The following is a 23,718-nucleotide window of genomic DNA, read 5'->3' as shown; positions in this document are numbered from 1 at the left end:
TATCTGTATCAGCCATTGTTCTGAGCACTTTACTTAAATTAGCCCATTCTACCCCAAATGGTGAAGAAAGCCTGGTGCTGGGTATCTCCTTTACGGCCACCGTGACTTTGGGCAGAATACTTTGTCGCTGGGTATCTTAGTTCCTTCACTTGTAAGGTGTGGTGTTATGAGATAACTAATGTAAACCACGTAAAACATTGCCGGGCACACCGTACAGGCTCAGTAAATGTCAGCGGCCATTATGTGTTTTGTTGTTTGTTACCACTGAAGCAGATTGGCAGTTCCCGGAATGTATTGAGTGCTCTGGAGGTGGTAGTTACTCATTTGCTTTTAGGTGGTACACTGAGTTTGGCTGAGACAGATATGAAGTGGTAGTATTCTTATAGGCTGTCTTAATTTCTAATAATGATGGTTTTCTTTTTTATGGAGTGATACTGGTGCCCATGGCTGTGATCCAGATAGTCAGTAGCTATTCTGGACTTACATAAAGGATGCTCTGAGAATAGCTCATTGCATTACACGGGGAGTGGGGAGACGATTAGGTGTTTTAAGTAAGCATTTTATGTATTTCTTTTAAAAAGATTTTATTTTTTTATTTTTTAAAAGGTTTTATTCATTTGACAGAAAAACAGAGCACAAGCGGGGGAGCGGCAGGCAGAGGGAACGGGAGAAGGAGGCTCCGCCTCAAGTAGGGAGCCCAGTGTGGGGCTGGATCCCAAGACCCTGGGATCAGGACCTGAGCCGAAGGCCGACATTTAACCTACTAAGCCATCCAGGCACCTCTAAAAGATTTTGTTTTAAAGTAATCTCTACACCAAATGTTAAATTTACAACCCTGAGATCAAGAGTTGCATGTTTTACCAACTTAGCCAGCCAGATACCCCTAAATAAGCATTTTAAAAGGGAGCTGTTTTGGAGTCATTTTTGGTGTATGTAGTAAAGTCAAAAGTGTTTAGGACTTTGCAGTCTAGACCCATTCACCTTGTTCTTTACTTTTTAGCTATTAGTGGAAAATGGTCAAGTATAATAAAGTTCCTTTTCATTCAGTTAGGTTATTGTTAAATGCATGATCTTATTTATGAATGTCATGAATACATAATTTGTGGATTGCTTTATGGCTGCTAATTGTTAATTAGCTAATTGTGTTTGACATCAGTGGAATTCTGAGAAAGGGTGGAAACACAGTGACCACCAGCAGCCTTATAACAAGTTCTGTGTACTCATTAAGGAAAATAAATACAGTAACATAATGAATAAACTGTCAGTATTGGTTTTCTAGTAATACATCAGTGTACAAGGGCATCAGATGCCTTAGAACTGATAATGAGGGGTGCCTCCGGTGGCTCAGTGGTTTAAGCCTCTGCCTTCGGCTCAGGTCATGAACCCAGGGTCCTGTGATAAAGCCCTGCATCGGGCTCTCTGCTCCACGGAGAGCCTGCTTCCTCCTCCCTCTCTTTGCCTGCCTCTCTGCCTACTAGTGATCTCTGTCAAATAAATAAATAAAATCTTAAAAAAAAAAACTGATAATGATAGCATGTTTAATATATTGAGTGAGTAGTTGAGGCTATTTTAGCAGTCCAAATATGATGTGTGATATTTGAACCAATTTCAGCGGGGATTTGAAGCCCTTAGTATTAATAGGCTGTATTAAAGGCTGTATTAATACAAATGTCAGCGGAAGGAGCAGTGGGCTTCTTGTAGTCCGTAAGACATAGATTTACTTACTATATGTTTGATTTTGAGGAGATCATGCATCAGTTGCAAAGAGTATCAAACCTAGCCAGCCTCGCTCATAGGTTTGTTAGGATTATTGAGTGAAATAATACCTTTGAGAACGCCTTGAAAAACTTTTGGGTACTCTACAAATGTAAATTAGCATCTTCTACTTTCAAATGTAAGGGCTTTGTTTGTGGAGTGTTCTGACTCCGACTCAAGTTATGGTTTTAATTTTTTGTTTAGGTTCATCAGTGGTAAGTACAAGCTTTAAGAATCCTAATCCTCAGTTTTGACCACTAACTGAAATGAATAATGTATGTATTTGTGTCTAGCTGTGTAGACATATGCATATGATCACCCTGTTGTTCTTGACACTATGGTCAAGCATTTGTCAGAGTTTCCACTGTAAACTTCCTTTTGGTCGTTTTTTCATTTTAGTTTTGTTTTCCTGTGGGATAAAATTATGGGGCCCGAATGGTTTTGGATGGAAACTTTTTTCTTTTTTTAATAGAGGATAAATGCATGCTATTCAAAACTGTTGTGTGTTTTCTTATATTTTATAACATTTTATCATAAAAGTTTTAAAAATATTGATATGTACTTTTTTTTTCTTTAATTAAAAAATACTAGATACTGTGATGCCATACTGAAAAAGTTTTTCTTTGCTGTTCTGGTAGTTTTTTCTCTGAAAGTGATCACTGTCATCAGTGTATCCAAGTTCAAAGAATGTAAATCGTTTTTATAAGCTATTAGTAGATACAAAGAGTGATGATACCTTGTCTGAACATCTGGATACCTATTCCAAGCTAAGAAAAAATTAATGGCTTATAATTTATAAACTTAATTCTTAGACCTTCATTGTATTCATTAGTCTTTGTTACAAATTTCAGTAAAGTGTATTTAGAGACAGGCCAAAACTTAAAATACCCCCTTATAGCCACTGACCACCATCTATTTAATGGATGACTGGTCTCTGGTGCTCTGGTCTCAGATGACTGGTTTGGGCCACTTGACCCAAGATCATCTAATCAGATTAGGAGGCAGGTCTTTGGTCTAGGCAGCAATCTAGCCCAGAGGTTCTACTCACCAGAGATGAGGGTGACTTGGTATACCAATCAGAACCTTTACATTTGAACTTGGCATGGAGCAGTTGAAGGCAGGAATGGAAGCTAAAGACAAAAAGAGGTGTGTTAATGGTGGGGCCATAGCATAAGACTTCATAAATCCTTGCTGTTATATGGTTCTGCTTTTATCAATGCTTTACTGAAGGTACTCTTTTTTTTTTTTTTTTTTTAAGATTTATTTATTTGACAGAGATCACAAGTAGGCAGATAGGTAGGCAGAGAGAGAGGAGGAAGCAGACTCACTGCTGAGCAGAGAGCCCGATGTGGGGCTCGATCCCAGGACCCTGGGACCATGACCTGAGCCGAAGGCAGAGGCTTTAACCCACTGAGCCACCCAGGTGCCCCTACCAAAGGTACTCTTATCAGGTTCACCTCAAAATCTGATAGACTCATGTCTGTTAGTAGCATTTGTTACTTGACTACATTCTTTTTGTGGAAACATACTCTTTGGCTTCTGTGACACTACTCAGGTTTTCTTTCTGCCTCTGTCTGTTCTCATTCTCTTTGCTGGGTCTTCCTCTTCTACTTAACTTGTATGTGTTGGATTTTTTCAGGGCTCTGTGAGCTTTACTTTCTGCAGTCTCACAGTAGGTGATCTCATTTATTCCATTGGCTTGAAGACCATTTACATATTGTTGCTCGTTTCTGTCTCTGGTTCAGACTTCGGTCTTGTATATGAAGTTGCTGACTGGACATCTTCAAGTATATGTTTTCCAGACATCTCCAACTTAATACATTCTCAGTGGAACCCTTGACTTCCCCACCAAACCATTTCTTCTTTCTTTTACTTAATAACTCTTCTATTCACCCAGCTATTATAACCAAGACTACTGATAGTCATCTTTTATTCCTTTCTGTTTCTTGCCTTCTATTCACTTTCAGATCCTTGCCCCCCACCCCCAGAAAAGTTACTGTCAGCAAGTACTGTTGCTTCTGTATCCAATATTTGTTTCTCATTTGTCCACTTTGTCATCATCATGATTCTCTAACAGTAGTCCTCTAACTGGTTTCCCTACTTCTTCTCTTGCCTCTTTTCCATTCGTTTAACTCATACTGAGCAGAGTGATCTTTTTAGAAATACAAGTTGTATGCTGTGTCTCTCCTTCAAGCTTTAACATTGTGTTGGTTTTTTCCTGTATCTAGAATTAAATCCAAACTCCTTACCTTTGCCTTTTGATATTCTCTTCATCTGGACTTTTTTTTCCACACAATTTTCCTGACATTGCCAATTGAAATTTAATATTAAAATCAAATGCTTGTGGGTTAAAACTCTTGAGTTTCTAAAAACTTGAATGGACTTGATTTTCCTCACTTTTATCTTATCCCCTTTCCTCATACTCTTCATCTTAATTTAATAAAATCACACCCGATTCAAATCATGACTAGCCCTGTCTCAGTCCCCCAGCTCTTTGATTTGATTTGGTATCTCTTAGGCCTCTTGGAGAACTGTTTGGGTTGTTTGATTAGCATGAGGGGAATTTCTTTAAGGCTACCAGAGAAGTTTTTCTGCTTATATATCTGTCATATACTATTATCGTTAGAAGAGACTTGGAACTTCACTTCTTGTTTTTGGTGACACTTCGTCTTCTCGGTTCTGTTTCTTCACACACTGAGCTTTCTGCCTTATTGTCCAGTTTTCTTTGTTTTGTCTCTAGCTGCCCCATGGTTCCATTTTTAATCTCTGTTCATTGTTCTCCATTTGCTGTTTTATTGAACTCATCTGTTCCTCTGACTTTCCCCTTTATGGGAGAACTCTAAAATCTCTATTGTCTAGGATAACCCCATGTTTCCAAAACTATCTTGAATCTTTCTTCTCTTGGATGCCTGGGAGTTACCCCACTGTCCCTAACACTAACCTGCCTGAACTTCCTTGATAAACTAACTTGTCTCGTGATTTCATTTCTACCGGTGGTATTCTCGAAACCTAGAAACATTAATAGTTTTTGGTCTTTTCCTTTTCATTATGTCTGATATGACAAAAAATTCCTTGGTTTTCATTTTTCAAAAATGTATCTCAGACTGTCTTTTCTTCTGTTCTCCCCCTGCTGCCAGCTTAGGATATTTCCTTGTAACTCTTCATGCTTAGTTTTGGTGATAGTGTTTTGGCTAACTGGACTGCCTGTCTCTGAACCTCTCTAAAGCACATATTTATTATGTTCGCTCTAGCCCAATGTATGTGGTCAGTGCACGACATCCAGATTACCCTGCATTTTTTCAGGTCCTTCACTGCCAAGTTCGTTCACATTCTTCACTCCTGTCTCCTGTTCCTCCCAGTCCTCTGTCTCTTCTGCCTAGTCCTGCATATCTTCTCACATTTCATGGTGCAGTGTGCTCACTCTTAACCTGCCCAAGATGTCTTCTTACCTATCCTATGTTTCTCCGTTTTCTAGTCATGCTTCCCTTCTTTCCCATTGCCATCTGGGAGCAGTTCACCCTACTGCATGTTATCAAAATGTAGCTGGAGTCAACAAATGTCACGTGTTCCAAAACAATTAAACAGCTGAACTTCTGTGTTCCAGTTCCTTAAACTCAATCGGAACAGAGGGAATTTGAAGTCTTTAAAATAAGGCAGCTTAGGTGCAAAGGAAAATGTTGGAAGGCCACAGAAGACTTGAAATCATCTTGTGAGAGACTTACCACCACTAGAAAGGGTCCTTTTAAATATTAACAGAAATAACAAGCCAGCTGGAGAATCTGTATAACCCATGGTAGTTGCATTTTACTTGGTAAAGTGGAGGGAGATGACTGAACTCATGTCTGCTTCTGTTTGTGTCAAAGAATCTATTAGGAAGATTAACCCTTCCAGGTGGTCCCGCCTAGTGTATGTTGTAGGCATTAAATGAAAAAATACCAGTGGTTTAGTGATAAGGAAGTTTATGTTACTCTTTAGCAGAAGTGATTTAATGTACAGGTTTCAGATTGCCTGGGTCTGAAACTTCAGCAGAACCACTTTCTAGCTATGTGAAAGTCACTAAATACCTCTGGGACTCAATTTACTATATGTGAAATAAGGATGATAATATCCACTTCATGGCATTGTGGAGAGGACTAAATGAGTCAGTGCACATAAACTACTTAGAACAGTGACTGTCTCAGAGTATGTGCTTACTAAGTTTTTACTATTATTATGTTATATATGATATGACTGGGAAAAGATGACTCATTCCCAATTTTCAGAAAGAACTATTTATTGTGAAACAGGAAATGGCTCTTCAGAATGTGTATCTTTTTTTTTTTTTTCTTTTTTATTACCTGGTCTGTCCTTGGTGACCTTTGTTTATTTTGGCTTATTTATAACAGATATCTTTTCACATTGTTTGTAGCATTATAGATCCTTAGAAGGGCAGATTGTAGGAGATCATGATGTTTTCAATAGATTCTGAAAAAGACTCCGGTGAGGGTTGTGTGAATGTGGGTCTCGTGGTCTATCCAGACTTCTGAAGAATCTGTAAAGCATCTGATTTCATCAGAAGGTTGGAAGATACACATTTTTGTATGTGTTTTCCATTTCCACAGAGAGCCTAGTGCATGTTTTTTCAGATTTATGTAATATGAGCCTTTCTGAGACCTAGATGAATGTCATTCAAAACAATTCCTGCTGAAATTGCTGCACTTGGCCCTTTTCAAAGAGACATTGTCATTTGCATGTGATACCTGGGAACTCTCAAGTCTTTGGACCTAAGGAAATGGTAGAAAGTGGCTCAGAAGCTACTGCTTGGTCAACTTTGTGATACCAGCATGCACTAATGCAGGCAATGCAAATTGTTAAAACTTCAGAATAAGATATTTTTTCTTTTTAGGAAAATTTTTTTCTGTTATCTGTTGATAATGGTCACCTTATGATTCTGTGAAAGAGTATTTGTGGCTTGAGGGGCTCTAAATAATTTGCCCATTTTGGGTCTGAAATTCCTATTGTTCAGATTTGGTCATTGGATGAAGCTGTTTTGTTACTGTTCCTATGAGTTCTTTGCAATAATGTGAATATGTTTCTTGTCCCTTTAGCAGCCAGGGTTGTCAGTGACCATAGTTTCAGAGGACAAAGGCAGATCTTTGCAGGTGTGGAAAGGTCATGAGCACAGGGTGTGATTGTGATGAAAATAATGTGTGCTGTGGCAGGTGGGGAGGGGGGGCTGGAGGTGGGCTTTTTGTAAAAAGGGAGGTAAAGGTTGAGGGGCATGTCCATATTCCTGCTGCCACCTACATCTGTCCAAATTAATGTCAAAGAATTATTCTCTTGGTATTAAATTTATCATGCTTTCTGGTTTTAGGTCATGAAGCTGTTTCTGTACCATTGCTAGTAAAGCCGAAGGCTATATAGCCTCAGTTTTCTTATCTGTAAAATGAGAGTATTAATGCCCACTTTGCTGGATTGTTATAAGGCTTCAGTGGGAAAACACACAGGAAGACCCTAGCTAGAATATTGTAGATCCTCGCCAAGTGCTTTTCTCTTTCCTTTCAACTTGGTCCATGAAATTTACTTAATAGCATTTTCTTGCTCTTATTTATATTTATTAATCTTACTGTCCACCGGACTATAAATTTTTTATGGTAAAGTACCATTTTTTTTCATTCTTTGCATTATGTACCTGTACCTTTCCCTTCATAGTACAACTGTTTTACATTTATTTATATGACCATTTAATTAGGTTTTCTTCACTTTTGGTCTATAAGCTTCATGAAGGCTAGGGCCACATTTGATTTTGCTGAGAAATATAACTTTAAGGCCTAGACTAGTGCCTGGCATGCAAGAAGTGTTATGTAAATATTTGTGGAATAAATGAATGGATGATTGATTAGTAAGTTAAACATAGTAGATTCTAAGCAAATACTTCTTCTGGGGAGGTTGAAACTACCTATCATATTCCTTCCAGACATAGCCTGAGGCCTTGTAGGGGGCTATGAAAAGTTTGCAGAATTTTAGCTAGTGCCTTAGATCTTTAAATAACAGGGTGTGTGGAAAAGAGAAAAGGTTTACAAAATACTTTGAAGTGGTTCAGTACTTAATGTTATTTTAGTGGGAGGTCAATAACCTTTGTTACAGATATGTTATTATGAAGAACTAAGTGTAAATTACTATTATTACTTTTAGCTAATATTTTTAAGTATTAATATCTGTGAATACGAATATTAACTTAAAATTTAGATTACAAGGACAAAGCTGTCAAACTCTGCTTGTTTTCTTTGGTTTGCCAACTTTGCGTAAACCTGATTATGTCTGAGAGGAGCTTTGAGGATGTGTGAGAAATGGGTGTGTCCTCCTCTTGGCAGGGCTTCTCCAAATTATTGAATTCTTCATAAATTCTTGCTTGGGGCGCCTGGGTGGCTCAGTGGGTTAAATAAAGCCTCTGCCTTCGGCTCAGGTCATGGTCCCGGGGTCCTGGGATCCAGCCGCACCTCGGGCTCTCTGCTCTGCAGGGAGTCTGCTTCCTCCTCTCTCTCTGCCTGCCTCTCTGCCTACTTGTGGTCTCTCTCTGTCAAATAAATAAATAAAATCTTAAAAAAAAAAATTCTTGCTTTTCTGTCCCAAAAGCTCTGTTAGCGCGTCATTTTCATTCATCCAAATGCCAACTCCCTTCCTTCTCCAGGATTTGGGCACTTTGCTGATATCTGGCCTGGTAGATGAATCATTTCACACATCAGACTGAGTCAGCTTCTTTGCCTTTGCTCTAATCAAATTACAATTTTACTTTGAAGTAATCTCACTGGATATTAGTAGGTTGAGCTCAATACTGTTTCACAATTGGATACACACAGAAGAAGGGAAGAAGCCCCGTATGTGTTAGCAGTTTTTGCTGTTCATTTGATGTGTTTTTTTAAAAAGCTGACATTTATTGAACATTTTTCACATTTTCAGTGTGAAACTTTTTTTTAAAAAACATTTTTATTTATTTGACAGAGGGAGAGAAAGAGAGAGCACAAGCAGAGGGAGCGGCAGGCAGAGGGAGAGGGAGAAGCAGGCTCCCCATTGAGCAGGGAGCCCACTATGTGAAACATGTTATGTATTCTCTCATGAAGTTCTCAAGCTATTGCTGTGACAGAGCGACTATTCTTAGGCTCATTTTGCAAAGGACACAAAGGTCCAGCAGTGATTTTTAACAGTAATTAGCAGCTGGAGTTTATTGAGCACTTACTGTGTTCTGGATATTGTTCTGTGTGTTTTTCTTTTTATTCACTCACTCTTACGTCAGCCATAGCCATATGGGGCAGCTACTATTATTATGCCCTCATGTATATATGAGGAAACTGAGGCACAGACACTTACCTATGGCTTCCCAGGCAGGAACTGGCAAAACCAGGCTTGGAATCCTGGCAGTCTGATTTTGTAGCCCATTGTCGTAACCGCCACACCACACACCCCGGTTGTCTAGCTGGACCGTGGTGGAGACTGATTAGAGCCTAGGCTCCCTGACTTCAAAGTGTGGGTGTGTGTGGCCCAAAGAGCATCCTCAGCCATCTGGAAGAAAGCAGAATGGGTTCACTTTTTTTTTCCTTCCCCTAAGTTCCCAATTGTGCCAAAAGAAATTGACTTAATTTGTGAGTGTTTCTACGATGTTCCTCCAGAGTAACAACTAGCAGACTTCTGAGATAGTGGACTTAGTTGCCCAGCTTAGGTTTAATTGTATTACTCTGAATAATGCCAGTTCCTGTTTCTTCTATATGGCCTGGCTGCTTCAGTGGAAGATGCAGTTATGGAATGTGTTTTCTGAAAGGAAACTCATTATAGTATAATTGAAGAGAAAATGTTTGTACTACCTGATGGCATTTTCAGTGAAGCCCTGGGGTTACCACATTGGGCACAGAATGCTGAATTATATCAAGATTCAGAAAAAAGGCTTGTGCTTAGAATTGCATCATCAGTGTGCATATCTTCAGGTTTCAGTGACTTTTTCTGCCTCACTGACAACCATTTGTGGCCAGGATGTCAGTAGCAAAGAAAGAACTTAAGTTGTAAATATCCTGGTTTAAACTGGTATCCTAGCTTACCATTCAGTGTTTTATGTTTTTTTTTTTTTTTTTAAGGATTTTATTTCTTTATTTGACAGAGAAAGAAAGAGAGCAAGCACTTACCAGCACAAGCAGGGGGAGTGGCTGGCAGAGGGAGAGGGAGAAGCCAGGCTTCCCGCTGGGCAGAGAGCCCTGTGCCAGGCTCAGTCTTAGACCCTGGGATCATGACCCGAGCTAAACGCAGATGCTTAACAGACCTATCCACACAGGCGCAACCCCCGCCAATTCAGTGCTTTAAAATGCTTCTTTGCTCTGAAAGTGTTAAGCTTTTGAGACATATTTTTGTGTTTTATAAAATCTTTGTATTACTGTTCTTGAAGTTTTTAATTTCAGAGTCATGCATGAACAGTTATGCATACTTGTATATATACATCCATAAATACATACTTGTAAGCTTCTCTCTTGTTCTATGCTTGACAGCACTATTTTCATATGGCCTAAAAAACAAGGTTTTAAAATTTCTTTTTTTTTAGTATGATGTTTTAAATCATTTCCTCAATGATTATATTATATATGGGCTTTACATTTATGTTTGATTTATATTAAGTAGTATGCCTTGTATGAAGCATATGTGAATTCCACAATAAGTGAGATGTACTACATGCTGTCACCAGATTATATTGTCCAGATGATGACTTCAATTATAAATGTACACTCTTGGGATAAGAGAGGCCATTCTGCCACTGTATTCACTCAGTCCTGTCACTCTCAGGAGCTTAAGGTCTCATATTTAAAATTCCCAACTGAGATTCAGAAATAGCATCTCTAAGCTGGCATTGAAACACTGGATTGACTCTTTTTTAAAGATTTCATTTATTTGTCAGAGAGAGAGAGAGCATGCGTGCCTGAGCGAGCAAGCGAGCACAGGCCGGCAGAGTTGCAGGCAGAGGCAGAAGAAGAAGCAGGCTCCCTGCAGAGCAAGGAGTCAGATGTGGGACTCCATCCCAGGATGCTGGGATCATGACCTGAGCTGAAGGCAGCTGCTTAACCGACTGAACCACCCCGGTGTCCCAGATTGACTCTTTTTGTTTTGTTTTGTTTTAAAATTTATTTATTCGACAGAGAGAGAGAGCACAAGTGGGCAGAGAGGCAGGTAGAGAGAGAGGGGGAAGCAAGAGAGCAGAGAACCAGATGTGGGGCTCGATCCCAGGACCCTGGGATCATGACCTGAGCCGAAGGCAGAGGCTCAACCCACTAAGCCACCCAGGTGCCCGGGATTGACTCTTTTTTATATTTTAAATCTTTTTTAAAAAAGAAGTTTAAAGATACCTTTGGTGTCAGCGTTAAGTTGTGAAATAGCAGTGGGCTTAATTGATGTTAATGTGGTATCTATGTGCGTATCTATCTAATTTGTTTTTAAACCTTATATCATACTGTTAAAATAGCTGCAGGTTCATCCCAACTGATTCACATCCATGTTAATCCTCAAAACAAACAGAAAGTAGATGGGCCATTTTTTTATCCCTTGTAGAAGTAATCTCTGGGGGAAGGGAAGCTCTCAATTAACTGAAATACTTAAAAGTGATGGGATCTTGGGGCGCCTGGGTGGCTCAGTGGGTTAAGCTTCTGCCTTCGGCTCAGGTCGGGATCACAGGGTCCTGGGATCCAGTCCCACATCTGGCTCTCTGCTCAGCGGGGAGCCTGCTTCCCCCCCCCTCTCTGCCTGCCTCTCTGCCTGCTTGTGATCTCTGTCTGTCAAATAAATAAATAAAATCTTAAAAAAAAAAAGTGATGGGATCTTTTATTGGTTTTATTTTATTTTTTTGGATGGAGGATCAAATGAAGGGTAAATGCTTGCTGAAAATTTGTAATTCCGTTAATTTATTTCCTTACCTTATAACCATGATATAAGTGAAAATAGTCCTTTTGAAGGTTCTTGTTGCTCCTACTTTTGAACCCAGCTAAAAATTGGTCTTCAACAATGTTGACTCTCAAACACATCTTGGAACTTTGTCCTCTTAATTCCTTTTTGTCAGATTATGATTTTATGGCCTCCTCCCTGTTTTAAAAGTTAAGGGCAGAAGAGAAATTATGATATTTGAGGGTTTTAAATACTGTAGATAGCTTCTGTTTAATTGAAGGTTGATATTATTAGAGAAAATTTTAACACAAATTTAATATTTCTAGGAATGCTTCAGAATTTATTTTTTAAGTGGTTTTAAAGGGGTGCCTGGGTGGCTTGGTTGAGTATCCAACTCTTGATTTCAGCTTGGGTCGTGATTCCAGGGTTATGGGATTGAGCCTTGCCTCTGGCTCCATGCTGGGTGTGCAGCCTGCTTGGGATTCTCTCTCCCTCTCCCTCTGCCCCTCCCTATCTTCTCTGAATAAATGAATGAATGAATGAATGAATGAATAGTTTTAAAATAACTTTGAAGCTATGCCAGGATCAAGCCCGGCATTGGGGAGCCGCCTTCTCCCTCTGTCTGCCGCTCCCCCTGCTTGTACTTTCTCTGTCTCTCTGTCCCTCTGACAATAAAGTCTTCAAAAAAAAAAAAAAGAAAAAAAAGAAAAGAAAATAATCTTAGGAATTGATCAAATTTAAAATGTTCTATTTCTTGTCCTGACAAGTTGCAGTAAATAAGGAATTGGATCCATGCTGTATGGTATAGATACTTGATAGATGTTTGTCAAATGAATGGGAACTTTGTGAAAGCACTTTCCATCTTACAAATAGCTTTTTCATGGAATCCTCACTCAACCCTGTGAAGTACATTTTCTCAATTTCCCAGATGAGGAGACTAATGCTCAGAGAAGTAGGTGGCTTGTCTAGTGTCTCCTCGCAAAGCAGTAAAGGTGTGATTCCAGTTCATAGCCAGAGTCAAGGCCAAAGTCAAAGTGTTCCATAAGGCCCAAGATGGTCTCCTGCAGTTACTCAGACCTTCCTCTTTTGATCCATTTCCCCTACTTTCCACTCAGGCTCCAGCCACATCTGCTTCTTTGCTCAGATTCACCAGCACACTCCCTGCTTCAGAGTACCTTTGCCCTTACTGTCCCTATGCTTGGGCCACTTTTGTCCCAGAGGCCCTCTTTGCTGACCACGTCACTTCAAGTGTTTGCTCAAATGCCATCTTCCAGGTGAATACTCTGTTTAAAACCTTACCCTCCAACCTCAGCGTACTGTTGCTCAGCATACTCTTTTCCCCCATAGTGTATACCATATAATGTATTTATATATTATTTTTAGTTGCAATTATTTGTCTCCTGTGCTAGGATGTAAAGCTCTGTGAGGGAAGGGGTTTTGTCTCTTCATGTTGTGGTATCCCAGCAGTCCTGGGCCCTCAGTGGGAGTTCAGTGGATATTTGGTGACTGACTGACTGACTGACTGAGTGTAAAGCCTAAGCCATTTGCACTAAACCTTCCAACTTTCCACTTATTAAGGGTACACTTGGCAAATTAATCAGGTTGTTTTGGCTATGGAGGGCATTCCAAATTATACTGCTTCATTAATGTTGTACCTTCTTCATTTTGGCTCTTTTTCTCTGTTGTTTTTTTCTCTCATACTTGAATATAAACTATTTTGTTTATTTAAAAAATCAACTGGATTTTTAAAATGAAGTGTTAGAAAATAAGTCATTATTTTATTAGATATTAGTGGGGGAAAGTGATACTTAAAGAAAGGAAGGAACTGCATTTTTTAGTTAGGTTTTTGTCAAGTAAGCTGGCCTTTTCTTTTTACATTCATAGATACTGTTACCATTAAAAACCATCCTTGTCTGTCTTTCCTTTCCTCTTCCAATCCCTCTTCACTTTCCCTTTTTCCCTTCCCTCCACCTTTTTGGAAATAGAACTGACATATAACCTCTTACAAGATGTACAGCATGTTGCTAACACCTCCATAGGGTCACACAGTTACCGTTTCTTTTTCCTAGTGAGAACATTTAAGTTCTACTCTCTAAGTAACTTTGAAGTCTGTGTTATTAACTGTTATCACCATGCTATACATTAGATCCCTGAAACTTACTCATTTTATATCTGGAAGTTTGTTCTGTATGTTTGACCAACATCTCTCCATTTGTCCCACCCTTGAGAACCCTGGTAGCCATGGTTCTAGTCTCTGTTTCTATGAGTTTGGGTTTTAAGTGAAGTAATATAGTATCTGTCTTTTACTGTCTGACTTATTTTGCTCAGTCCATCCTTATTTTTTAATTTGTATTTTATGACTTGGTGTTATTAAAATATTAGAAAATAATTAATTTAATTTAATATTAATTGCCTCTATTCTTCAGTATAATGTTATTTCCAGAGGAATAAAGTTCTAATTTAGAATTGGAAACATGGAGAAAGAAGATTCAATATGTAGAATTTATTGACTGAACCTGTATCTGTTTTGTACTTAACATATTCTAGAAACTTCTCCTTGGGGCTGGGTATTAAAAGATGAACAAAACATGTATTTGATTCACTGGTTAAAAAAAGTTCCAGTATAATGTGGCAAGTACTTCAGTGGAAGTTTGTGCAAATTTTTATGTTACATATTTTCTAAGGACTACAGGGATGTGTAAAGTGTAAAGTGAGGAGGAGCTCCTGTACTGTTGTAGGTTATATGATTCTCTTCTCAGCTTTCATGGTCATCTAAACACAATTGAAATGGTATGTCATTACAGCTAGAACTCAGTTATCTCTGCTACTAGACAAATATTGGAACAAAGGAGTGATATGGTCCCAAATTCCCAGATACAGGCCTGTGGAAAAGTTGTTTCGGGTGCAGGGCAAAGTGAACACTAAGTAGAAGGGAAGGAAGCTGGGGGGTGGGGGTGGGGGTTGGAGGTAGCAGGAAGAGCATAGGATGTATGTGTACACCACAGCCTGCGCATCTGTGCCACCCTCCTTCTTTGGGAAGGATTGTCTTTTATTCCAAGATTGCCCTTTCTCTTCTTTTATTATTCAAAAGAACCTTTTTGGTTTTTTTAGTAAATGAAATTATAGTGAAAATTAATGATTGTAATTTTTTTGCTCAGCATACTCTTTTCCCCCATAGTGTATACCCCATAGTGTATACCATGTAATGTATTTACGTATTATTTTGATGGCTATTTTTTTTTTTTAAGATTTTATTTATTTGACAGAGAGAGAGAGAGAGATCACAAGTAGGCAGAGAAGCAGGCAGAGGGGAAGGGGGAGGGGGAAGCAGGTTCCCTGCTGAGCAGAGAGCCCAATGCGCGTGGTGGGTGGGGTGGGGGTGGGGGAGTGGGGGGTGGAGGGGGCTCAGTCCCAGGACCCTGGGATCATGACCTGAACCAAGGCAGAGGCTTAACCCAGTGAGCCACCCAGGCACCCTGTCACTTACTATTTTAATGACTTTATCTGGAAAAAAAGAAAAGTCAACCTGGTCTCTTTTGTAATTCCATTGATAAGTAAAACTCTCAAAAAAGGGAATCACTGACAAAGATACTTTAGAACACTGTGTAATTCTTGCAGCCCTCTGTTTGGGGCGGGGTGCGGTGGAGGCAGTAGCCCAGCATGCTTTAGGAATTTTCTTGTGTTCAAAGGCCCTGGTTCCATCTCTGGAAATAAGCCCTTAGGTGATGAATTAATAATAGAGAGACTGACTTGACTTCTGACTCTGGCTTCTGTCTTGTGGGTGAATTTGGTGGCAGGAAAGTAATCTATACCTATACTTAGGAATTGATCAATTTTAAAATGTTGTATTTCTTGTCCTGACAAGTTGCAGTGACTGCCTCGGCATTAGAAGATAAAGCATAAGGGATAGCTAATATGAAGGGTTGCAAATAGAAGTATCTAATAGAAGTTGTGTGTGTGTGTGTGTGTGTGTGTGTGTGTGTGCGCGCGCGCGCGTGCGTGCGTGCAGTGTGCACATTTGAATGTGTGCATGTTTTTCTGTACTTATTTATTCATTTTTAAAAGATTATTTATTTATTTATTTGACAGAGAGAGAGATCACAAGTAGGCAGAGAGGCAGGCGGAGAGAGAGGAGGAAACAGGCTCCCCGCTGAGTAGAGAGCCCAATTCTGTATTTATTTTGATTGGAACGAAGCATCAAAATAACGTGAAAGCCTTGAATCTTTTAATTTTGCTGCTGCAGCCACTAGTTTGCAACCATGGAGACCTTTGGCTTTTACTTATAAAGTGGAAAGTGCGTATTTGTCAGCTTTTGGGAAAGGAAAACTGGAGAGATTCACATTGGGGGTGCTGGTTGTTAGTTGCTGTGATTCATTACCATCACTGTCACTGTCGTCATCGTTGTTGGTACTGGCGCTGGCTCTGGGATAAAACTCCCTGGGTTCGGATACCAGCTGCAGCTCTTAGGAGTGGGTGATGTTGGACAAGTGACTTAGCTGTTCTGGGCACCAGTCCTTTCTTCTGAAAAACTGGGATATTAATAGCAGCCACTCATCAGGTATTATGCCGATTAAAGGGAGATGATGGACATAAGGAGCTTAGTCCAGTGCTGTGCAGCAGTCAGTGTTCATTATCATTGGCGTCATTCTTTTACCTTGAAATACCAGCACTGGAGTTTTCTGCTATTCAGTTTATTGTCTAAGTTTGTTTGATACGCAAACCTTGGTCTCATATTTTTGGACACTGTATTATCTGTGTAGCCATTCTATGAGACATATTTTGAACCTGTGGAAAAAAAGGCATGCTAACAATCAGCAAAGTGTTTCCAAACTTCCCAGTAGATTGGAAAGAGGTCTAAAAGCAGCCCACTGTCCATTCACTTCTTTCCAGCCCAGGTAAAGAAGGATGCTTTCACTGTTGTAGATGTTCCCACGGACCTTCTTTTGTGTGGAAATGGGAAGTTTCCATGGTTAGTTTTAAATAAACTAAAAGAGAAAGAATTTCAAAGATGAAGAAGACGAAAGAGGGATTTTATAGTTAATGCTTTAAAAAAACAGGGGTTTTCAAGTGTGCCCTCACATTAAAATCACTTGAGATGATTTAAAAAAATCTGTAGTCATGGAAACAATGCACTACCACCAACATTGTCATCTACATCAACACACGGTTTTTAAAGCCACTGCTTTGAATACTATAATAACGGCTTTAGAATGGTCAAGTCTTTCATACTTATTTTAGCTGACATGTTAGTTTGGGGGTAGTTTCTCATTTGTTTATTTACACTGAAATAACTTGTGAAATCAACATGTTATATTTCATAGGACAAGAGGCCTGACACTACTTGGTTCATTCGAAAGATTTATAGTTTTGTCTCCCTGTTTTGATGAAATATTGCTAGTATTAGTAATTAGTATTTGTAATTTTGTGGCTGTCCAAAACAATTTCTAATTTAAACATAGTTCACTAATAAAAATAAGATTCCGTTCAGTTTTCCTGAAATATGTGCTATAGGAAGAATGCCGCTTATATCTGTGTTTAGAAGTAAACTTGGTGCCGAGGATTTGGACAAACCACATGGTCAGGCAGTTAGGTATTTTGCCACGTGTACCAGCATGCCATGCCTCAGTCCTTCAAGGCTAAGTCAACTTTATGTTGAGTGCTAAGATCTCATCACTACCATGAAACTGGTTTTCTATAACTATAGGTTGATATGCTTTGTGGAAGTAAGAGTCTCATGACTTTGTTGGAAGTTTTAGAGGGTTGTGTGTGAGGGACTGATAGTATCCATGGTTGGGGATTTATTCACCTTAAGGAAAATTCTAAGGAGATGAGATGGGAGGGGGGAATCAAAGGCCATGTTTATATTCCCATCTGTGCTGGTACTGTAAAAAGGCCACATAGGAGCTTAGGACATTTTCAGGTGAAAAGCATTGGCAATTTAGCAGGATTTTATTTTATTTTATTTTACATCTTTTGAATTGAAATAATGGGTTATAAATATTGTTCATTAGGAGCTCAAATAATGCTTAGCTTCCAGTGCAAGCATCATTTTATAGATTCACTGTATTTCCACATTCATTCTAACAGCCTATGTGTGAATAAGTTACCAGCCCACATTATTTTTTTTCCTAAATCACTTTGCATTTTTTGCTTTGATACGTAGCTAATAAGTGTTATAATGATGTGGGCCTTCTGTATTTATTTGATTGGCCTGTTTGCGAGTGTGAATTTAATATTCTGATTTTCTTTTTTTTTTAAAGATTTTATTTATTTATTTGAGAGAGAGAGACAGTGAGAGAGAGCATGAGCGCAGAGAAGGTCAGAAGGAGAAGCAGACTCCCCATGGAGCTGGGAGCCCGATGTGGGATTTGATCCTGGGACTCCGGGATCATGACCTGAGCCGAAAGCAGTCGTCCAACCAACTGAGCCACCCAGGCATCCCTAATATTCTGATTTTCAACCACTTAAGTTTAATGGAGTCTTAGAGCACCAGACCCAAAGGACACCTGGCTTATGTTTTATTTCTTCTACCTTTGCTCCTTTTTGCTTTGCAAAGTCTTGACTGAGTCAGGCGCCGAGGGAAGACAGGCCAGTATTGGATCCATGATCCTGTGCCCCAAACATTAGATGCGATGGAATGATGGAAGCTGTTGACTAGGGGAGGAATGAGCTGCTTTTGCCAATTACAGACAACCATCTAATCTCCAGCCAGCCCTTGAAATCATAGTAAGGGTGAGGAGAGATGTGTGAGTATGCATGTGTGCATTAATGTGTGTGTGTGTGGGGGGGTTGGACTGTGGCTAAAATGTACATAGCTCCTATTGACTGTTCTTTGGACACAAAGAGAATTTGTGTGTGTGTGTGTCTCTCTCCCTTTAAGGGAGGAGAGAGAGGGCTGAGGGAGAGGGAGAAAGAGAATCTTATCTAGTGTGGAACCTGACGCAGGGCTTGATCTCACAACCCTGAGATCATGACCTGAGCTGAAATCAAGAGTCAGATGCTTAACCAACTGAGCCTCCCTCTCAGAGCCCTGAGAATCTTTGTTTTTTAATTTGAACTTTCATCCTTCCTCTACTATTGAATTCTATGTCCATGTTCCCAGTTCTTCTCGTACTTGTAAATTTTAAAATTATTTGGGTATGAACACCTTGTAAGTGGGAGTAGTCATTTTCTTCAGCTTATTGATGAGAATTGATAAGAGGATGCTGGGAGATGGTGATGGAAAAGTCATGCAGGGGGCGCCTGGCTGGCTCAGTTGGTTAAGCAACCACCTTCAGCTGGTCATGATCTCAAGGATCCTGGGCTCAAGCCCTGTGTTGGGCTCCCTACTCAGTGGGGAGTCTGCAGTTCCCTCTGCTCCTCCCCCACTTGTACACGCTCGCTCCCTCTCAAGTAAATCTTTCCAAAAAAAAAAAAAAAAAAAAAAAGAGGGCATAGGGAGAAAATACCTAATGCTTAAAAGGAAAAAGGGGGGGACAGTACAAGTGAGAAATGTAACTGCCAGGTGGATTGACCACTTAGCTGGTTACATTATTTTCTTGGCTGAGAAACAGACACTGGAAATCAGGTTAATTTTAAGAGTGGTTTCAGAGCAGCAGAATCTTACCATGCTGTGATAGTTGGGTCAGTTATCTCCCCTTTAAACAAATGCTAATATGGGATGGACGGGTTGTTGTGCTAATGACCTTCATGGTATTACATAATCACTTATTGATTCCTCATTATTTATGGTTATGATTCTATGGAATTCTTCTCCAGGGGGCAGGGATGGCCTGTGTAGACCAGAGGCTTCCATTGGAAGAGAGATGACGCAAGCATCACTGCCTGGTCTGCTTTGGGTTTCTGAGATGACCTTTAATTTTTCTGATCTACATTTTATTTCTAAATGTTTGTAATCCACTCCCCTCCCCTTCAATCTAAGTTAATTTTAAAGTGTTTAGATTTTCAGGTGGCTTGGATTTGGGAGGTGGGTCATTTTAAATTGTTAAAATCTAGTGTTAGTGCTTCATGTTCAAAATGTATTGCCTATCTAATTTCTACTTTTTATCATTTATGATATTTTCTTTATGGCCTAGTATCTGATACTTTTTATAAATGTTTCTTTACAAAGATATTTATTATCTGCTTCTGGGACTGGTTCCATAGACAGTAAACTTCTATCATTGAAACATTCTAGATTACTCCCAAGTGTTTTTTCTCTGATCCTGGCCTGTTGTACATTTTTATATTACCCCTTTACATATCTTACTGGGATTAGGGAGATGAAAGCAAGGAGTTTGGGAGAAGCATAGCTATTTGAGGCAATCTGAGGGCTAGACATTACAAGAAGAGCCCTTTGCTCAGACTGATTTAGGTCCTCCTTCAGTGAGAATAAAAAAAATGTTTTTAAGTTGTTGCTATAATGGAATTGGCTCTTTGAGGAACACTCCCCATTTCTTCGGTCAGTCTTTAATTTAAGGAGAGGAGATCATCTTAGAAAAATTTAGTCTATGCTAACGGATAAAGAATAGCTTATTGCTGTATGTGTTAATCTTGGGAATGGGCTAGAGAGGAGGTAGAGAAGGGGTTCATTCAGGTTGATCCTTTATGAATGGGGCATGTTGGAGATTGGTTGATTTCTTTCTGTGTTCTTTCTCTTTTTATGTCTGCACATACCCAGTTTTCTGAAATAAGATATTCCTCTTCTTGCCTTATATTGAGTTTGAATGTTGGACAGTGGTGAAGAGTTCTGGCCCTGGAGCCAGTTCACCTGCATTTGAATCCTGTCTCCACTGTTTGTTGGCTGTATGATTCTGGGCAAGTCACTGAATTTCTTTGTGTCTTGATTTTTTTCATCTGTAAATTGGAAATAGTGCCAACTGTATAGAATTGGTGGGATTAAATGAGATAGAATATGTGAAAATGCTTAGAATAGTACATAATAAATGTGTGCAGTAGTGCTTAGTAAATGTAAGCTATTACCATTATTCCATTAGGCAGATGGATAGTCTGCTTCACATTTGCCTATTACATTACATCAATTTGGATAGAGAATAAATTTCAACTGCCGCCTAACATTAAAAAAAGAAAAAGACTAAATGTTAATTGCCTGAAATTTTTAAAATAGCCAAATATATGAATCTCTTGAGTATTAGTACAGCGACCACAAAGATTAATCATTGTTGTCACTACTTAAGTGATGCTTTGCTTTTTGGAGGAAAGGATATCATTTATAGATGCTTTCATAATCCGTATGTGCTGAGTTAATGTAGTTCTCCATGTAGATGGTCTGGTTTTTAAGCTTTATTAAAGTTACTGTAACAAAAATAGGATTAATTACAATTTCTTCTAATGATTTTAACCTTGATGTTAACATTAATAAGATTTTTTTCCCCCTATGCAGCATCAAAACTTCTATGCAGCTTTGAGGTATGGGGTCTGATTTAGGACTTACAAGACTTCAGTAATTAACCAATAATGGTCCTGTGCATGTAACTAGTTGTTGGTTAAGGATATATAGCTATGTTCATAAGCAGCCTCGTTTAGTATTTTTTTAACTAGTTAACTTATTTTGGACACCTGAAATAGGTAGCAATTAAGGAGAATGCTTGGTCTGACTAAATTTAGTTCTTAGAGTCTAAAGCTAGATTTTTTTTTTTAAAGTGATTAAGTATAGGAGCATAGAATAAGTCATCTCACGGTTTAACTCAAATCCCAGAGTCTTTTACTCTAAGGTACATTACATTAAGCTTTGGGGGAACTGTGGGGGTGGTGGTGTGAGGGGAAACATACTGGTTAAGAATAATCTCTAAATTTACATCTTGTTTTTAGCAGTGATGTTCTATATACCTTCAAAATTTTTGACTATTTCTTGTTCCTTTGTATCTGGTAGAGAAATCCTATGTTTTCAGGTGTTCTGTCCACTCTCATCTAGGCTTACCTTCAAGTTGATGTCAGGAGGCAGTGTTTGGGGGGAATTACCTATGAGGTCCTGGGTACTTGAGCTAGCATGTGGGTTGTGGGGTGTGAGCAGGGGAGGAGGGCTGTGGAGAGGAGTCACGTGGAGTCTGAAGAGGGTAGATAGCTCCCACTCCTGTCTGCTGGGCTGCTGGTGGTTGTAAGGTGGGCGCTGTTAATTGTTGACTTACCTCCAGAGACTAGGTGGCTTATGCTTTATGTCTGCTGTAAAGCATTTACAGGGAGGCTGGCAACAGAGGGTGGTTGCCAGTGACTGGCCAAACATTGTTATAGTCCTTCTTGAGTAGTACAAAGGGAATGTGGAAATGTGGTTAGAGACCTGGGCACTGTGCCCAGCTCCGAAACTCATTCATTGTGGGACCTCAGTGACTACCTTGAAGTTTCTTTTTAGAAAAATGGAGACTAATAATAGAATGCCATCTGCTTACCTCTAAGAGTGTTTTGAGGATTAATGAGTTAATCACCTTGGATGGAGGCAGCAGCCTACCCTGGTTATGATTTCATTGCCTTTGCAGAGAAGTTCCAGTTTGGGGAATAAAATAGTGAAAATAAAACAGGAATGGAATGGGTCATACACAACTTAGTGTGCTTCAAGTCCAGCTATAGATCAGGTTTTCATTCTAACTGGGGAATTTTAACCTAAAAATTTTATCTAGTTTTTAGAAATGATACCAAACCAAATGTCTGATGTGCTGTTTGTGGGAAAAGAACAGATGTTTATTCTAAGAACATATTAATGAAGCTGCTAGTGGTTTTCTCCCACTGTGAGGGAATAAGATGGGTCAAAAGAGAGAGCATAGATTTAAGTAGAGTCTACTCTTACTGTCCCATTACTGGTATGTTCTTTTTGAGAGATTTGATATTACTTCATCTTGTTGGTTTTTCAAGTTTCTTTGACAAAGAAACTTCATAGATGTCAAACCAAACCAAAACAAAAAATATAAACATACACATACAACAGTTGCTTTAAATACCAAGGGTGTCAGCATGAAATTAAAATGAATTTACTGACATTTCTGCTTTGAAATTTTTTTAGTAAAACTAATTTAAACCAACAGTGAAAACTTCTGGCTTTACCTTATAATGGGAAGTGTGACCTTTTTCAGTGTTTTTGGCTGAGGGGTTTTGACATGGGGGTGTTTTTGGTTAAAATGTGCTTCAACTTTCTAATGGCTCTTGGGATTTTGGTCAATCTTTGGTTGTGGAATAGCAAATGCTTGTCCATTGTGTTGGTACCATGTAGTTTTCAAAGACAAGGTCTCTGACGTAGTGGCTATGGGATCCCCTCCCGCCCATGTGTAATTGTTAAAAAGAACACTGTTGTCATGTGAATTCTTATTTTTTTGAGCTTGCTTTTGCAGTAACTTTCACAGAGAATTCCTGTTACCTAGAAATTGATGACAGACTTACACCATTTCCTTTTTTTTTCTTAGACGTTCCATCCTCAGAGCAGCCTGAACTGTTCCTAAAGAAACTTCAGCAGTGCTGTGTCATTTTTGACTTCATGGACACGCTATCTGATCTTAAAATGAAAGAATACAAGCGCTCCACTCTTAATGAACTGGTGGACTACATTACAATAAGCAGAGGCTGTTTGACAGAGCAGACTTACCCTGAAGTAGTTAGAATGGTGAGTTTCTTTTTTTCGCCGCGGACACTTTTAAGCACCTTCCATAGCGACTCACAGGTGTATTGATTGCAGAGTCAGGTCACTGGAGGTCACCTCCACAAATGAGAGCCAGCCTTCTGAGAGCTAAGCTAAAGTAGTCGGAACAATACTAGAATTTGAAGAGTGTGATTTGAGGAGAATGAGATCCAGAACTTTTCACCTACAACAGTACTGGAGGAATCAGTGACTTCAAAATATGAAGCCAAGATTGCCAGGTACTCTTGGATTTCTGGCATTGCGAAAAGAAAAGCTGCAGGAGAATCAACATGAGTTTTAGATCTGTGTTTGAAAAATATTCAAGCCTGTTGGATGTCTTAATCCCCCCACTCTCCCCCTGGTTCATTGTGGTAAATTAGAAATGGCTTTAACCATAATAAAATTGTGACTTGTAGAATCTAGTTAAAGCCTGTCCTGGCTTTATAAACTAATCATTGTCTTCATAATCT

At 39.2% G+C, this 23,718-nt stretch overlaps 1 protein-coding gene across 3 annotated transcripts in view; it reads left to right on the top strand.

The window, feature by feature from the left end:
• The window catches only part of PPP2R5E (protein phosphatase 2 regulatory subunit B'epsilon), a 147,003-nt gene that overhangs the window by 53,507 nt on the left and 69,778 nt on the right, over positions 1–23,718 (top strand). For all 3 annotated transcript variants that reach the window (XM_004738896.2, XM_004738897.3, XM_004738895.2), the window contains exon 3: positions 23,037–23,233. In XM_004738896.2, the coding sequence (XP_004738953.1) occupies positions 23,037–23,233 (197 nt within the window). The remainder of the gene's footprint in view (positions 1–23,036; positions 23,234–23,718) is intronic.

The sequence above is a fragment of the Mustela putorius genome, unplaced genomic scaffold (genome assembly GCF_011764305.1).
Source record: "Mustela putorius furo isolate JIRA1106 unplaced genomic scaffold, ASM1176430v1.1 tig00000129_pilon_pilon_pilon, whole genome shotgun sequence".
Lineage (NCBI taxonomy): Eukaryota > Metazoa > Chordata > Mammalia > Carnivora > Mustelidae > Mustela > Mustela putorius.
The sequence above is the reverse complement of the archived record's forward strand: the minus strand, read 5'-3'. Positions and strand labels throughout refer to the sequence as shown.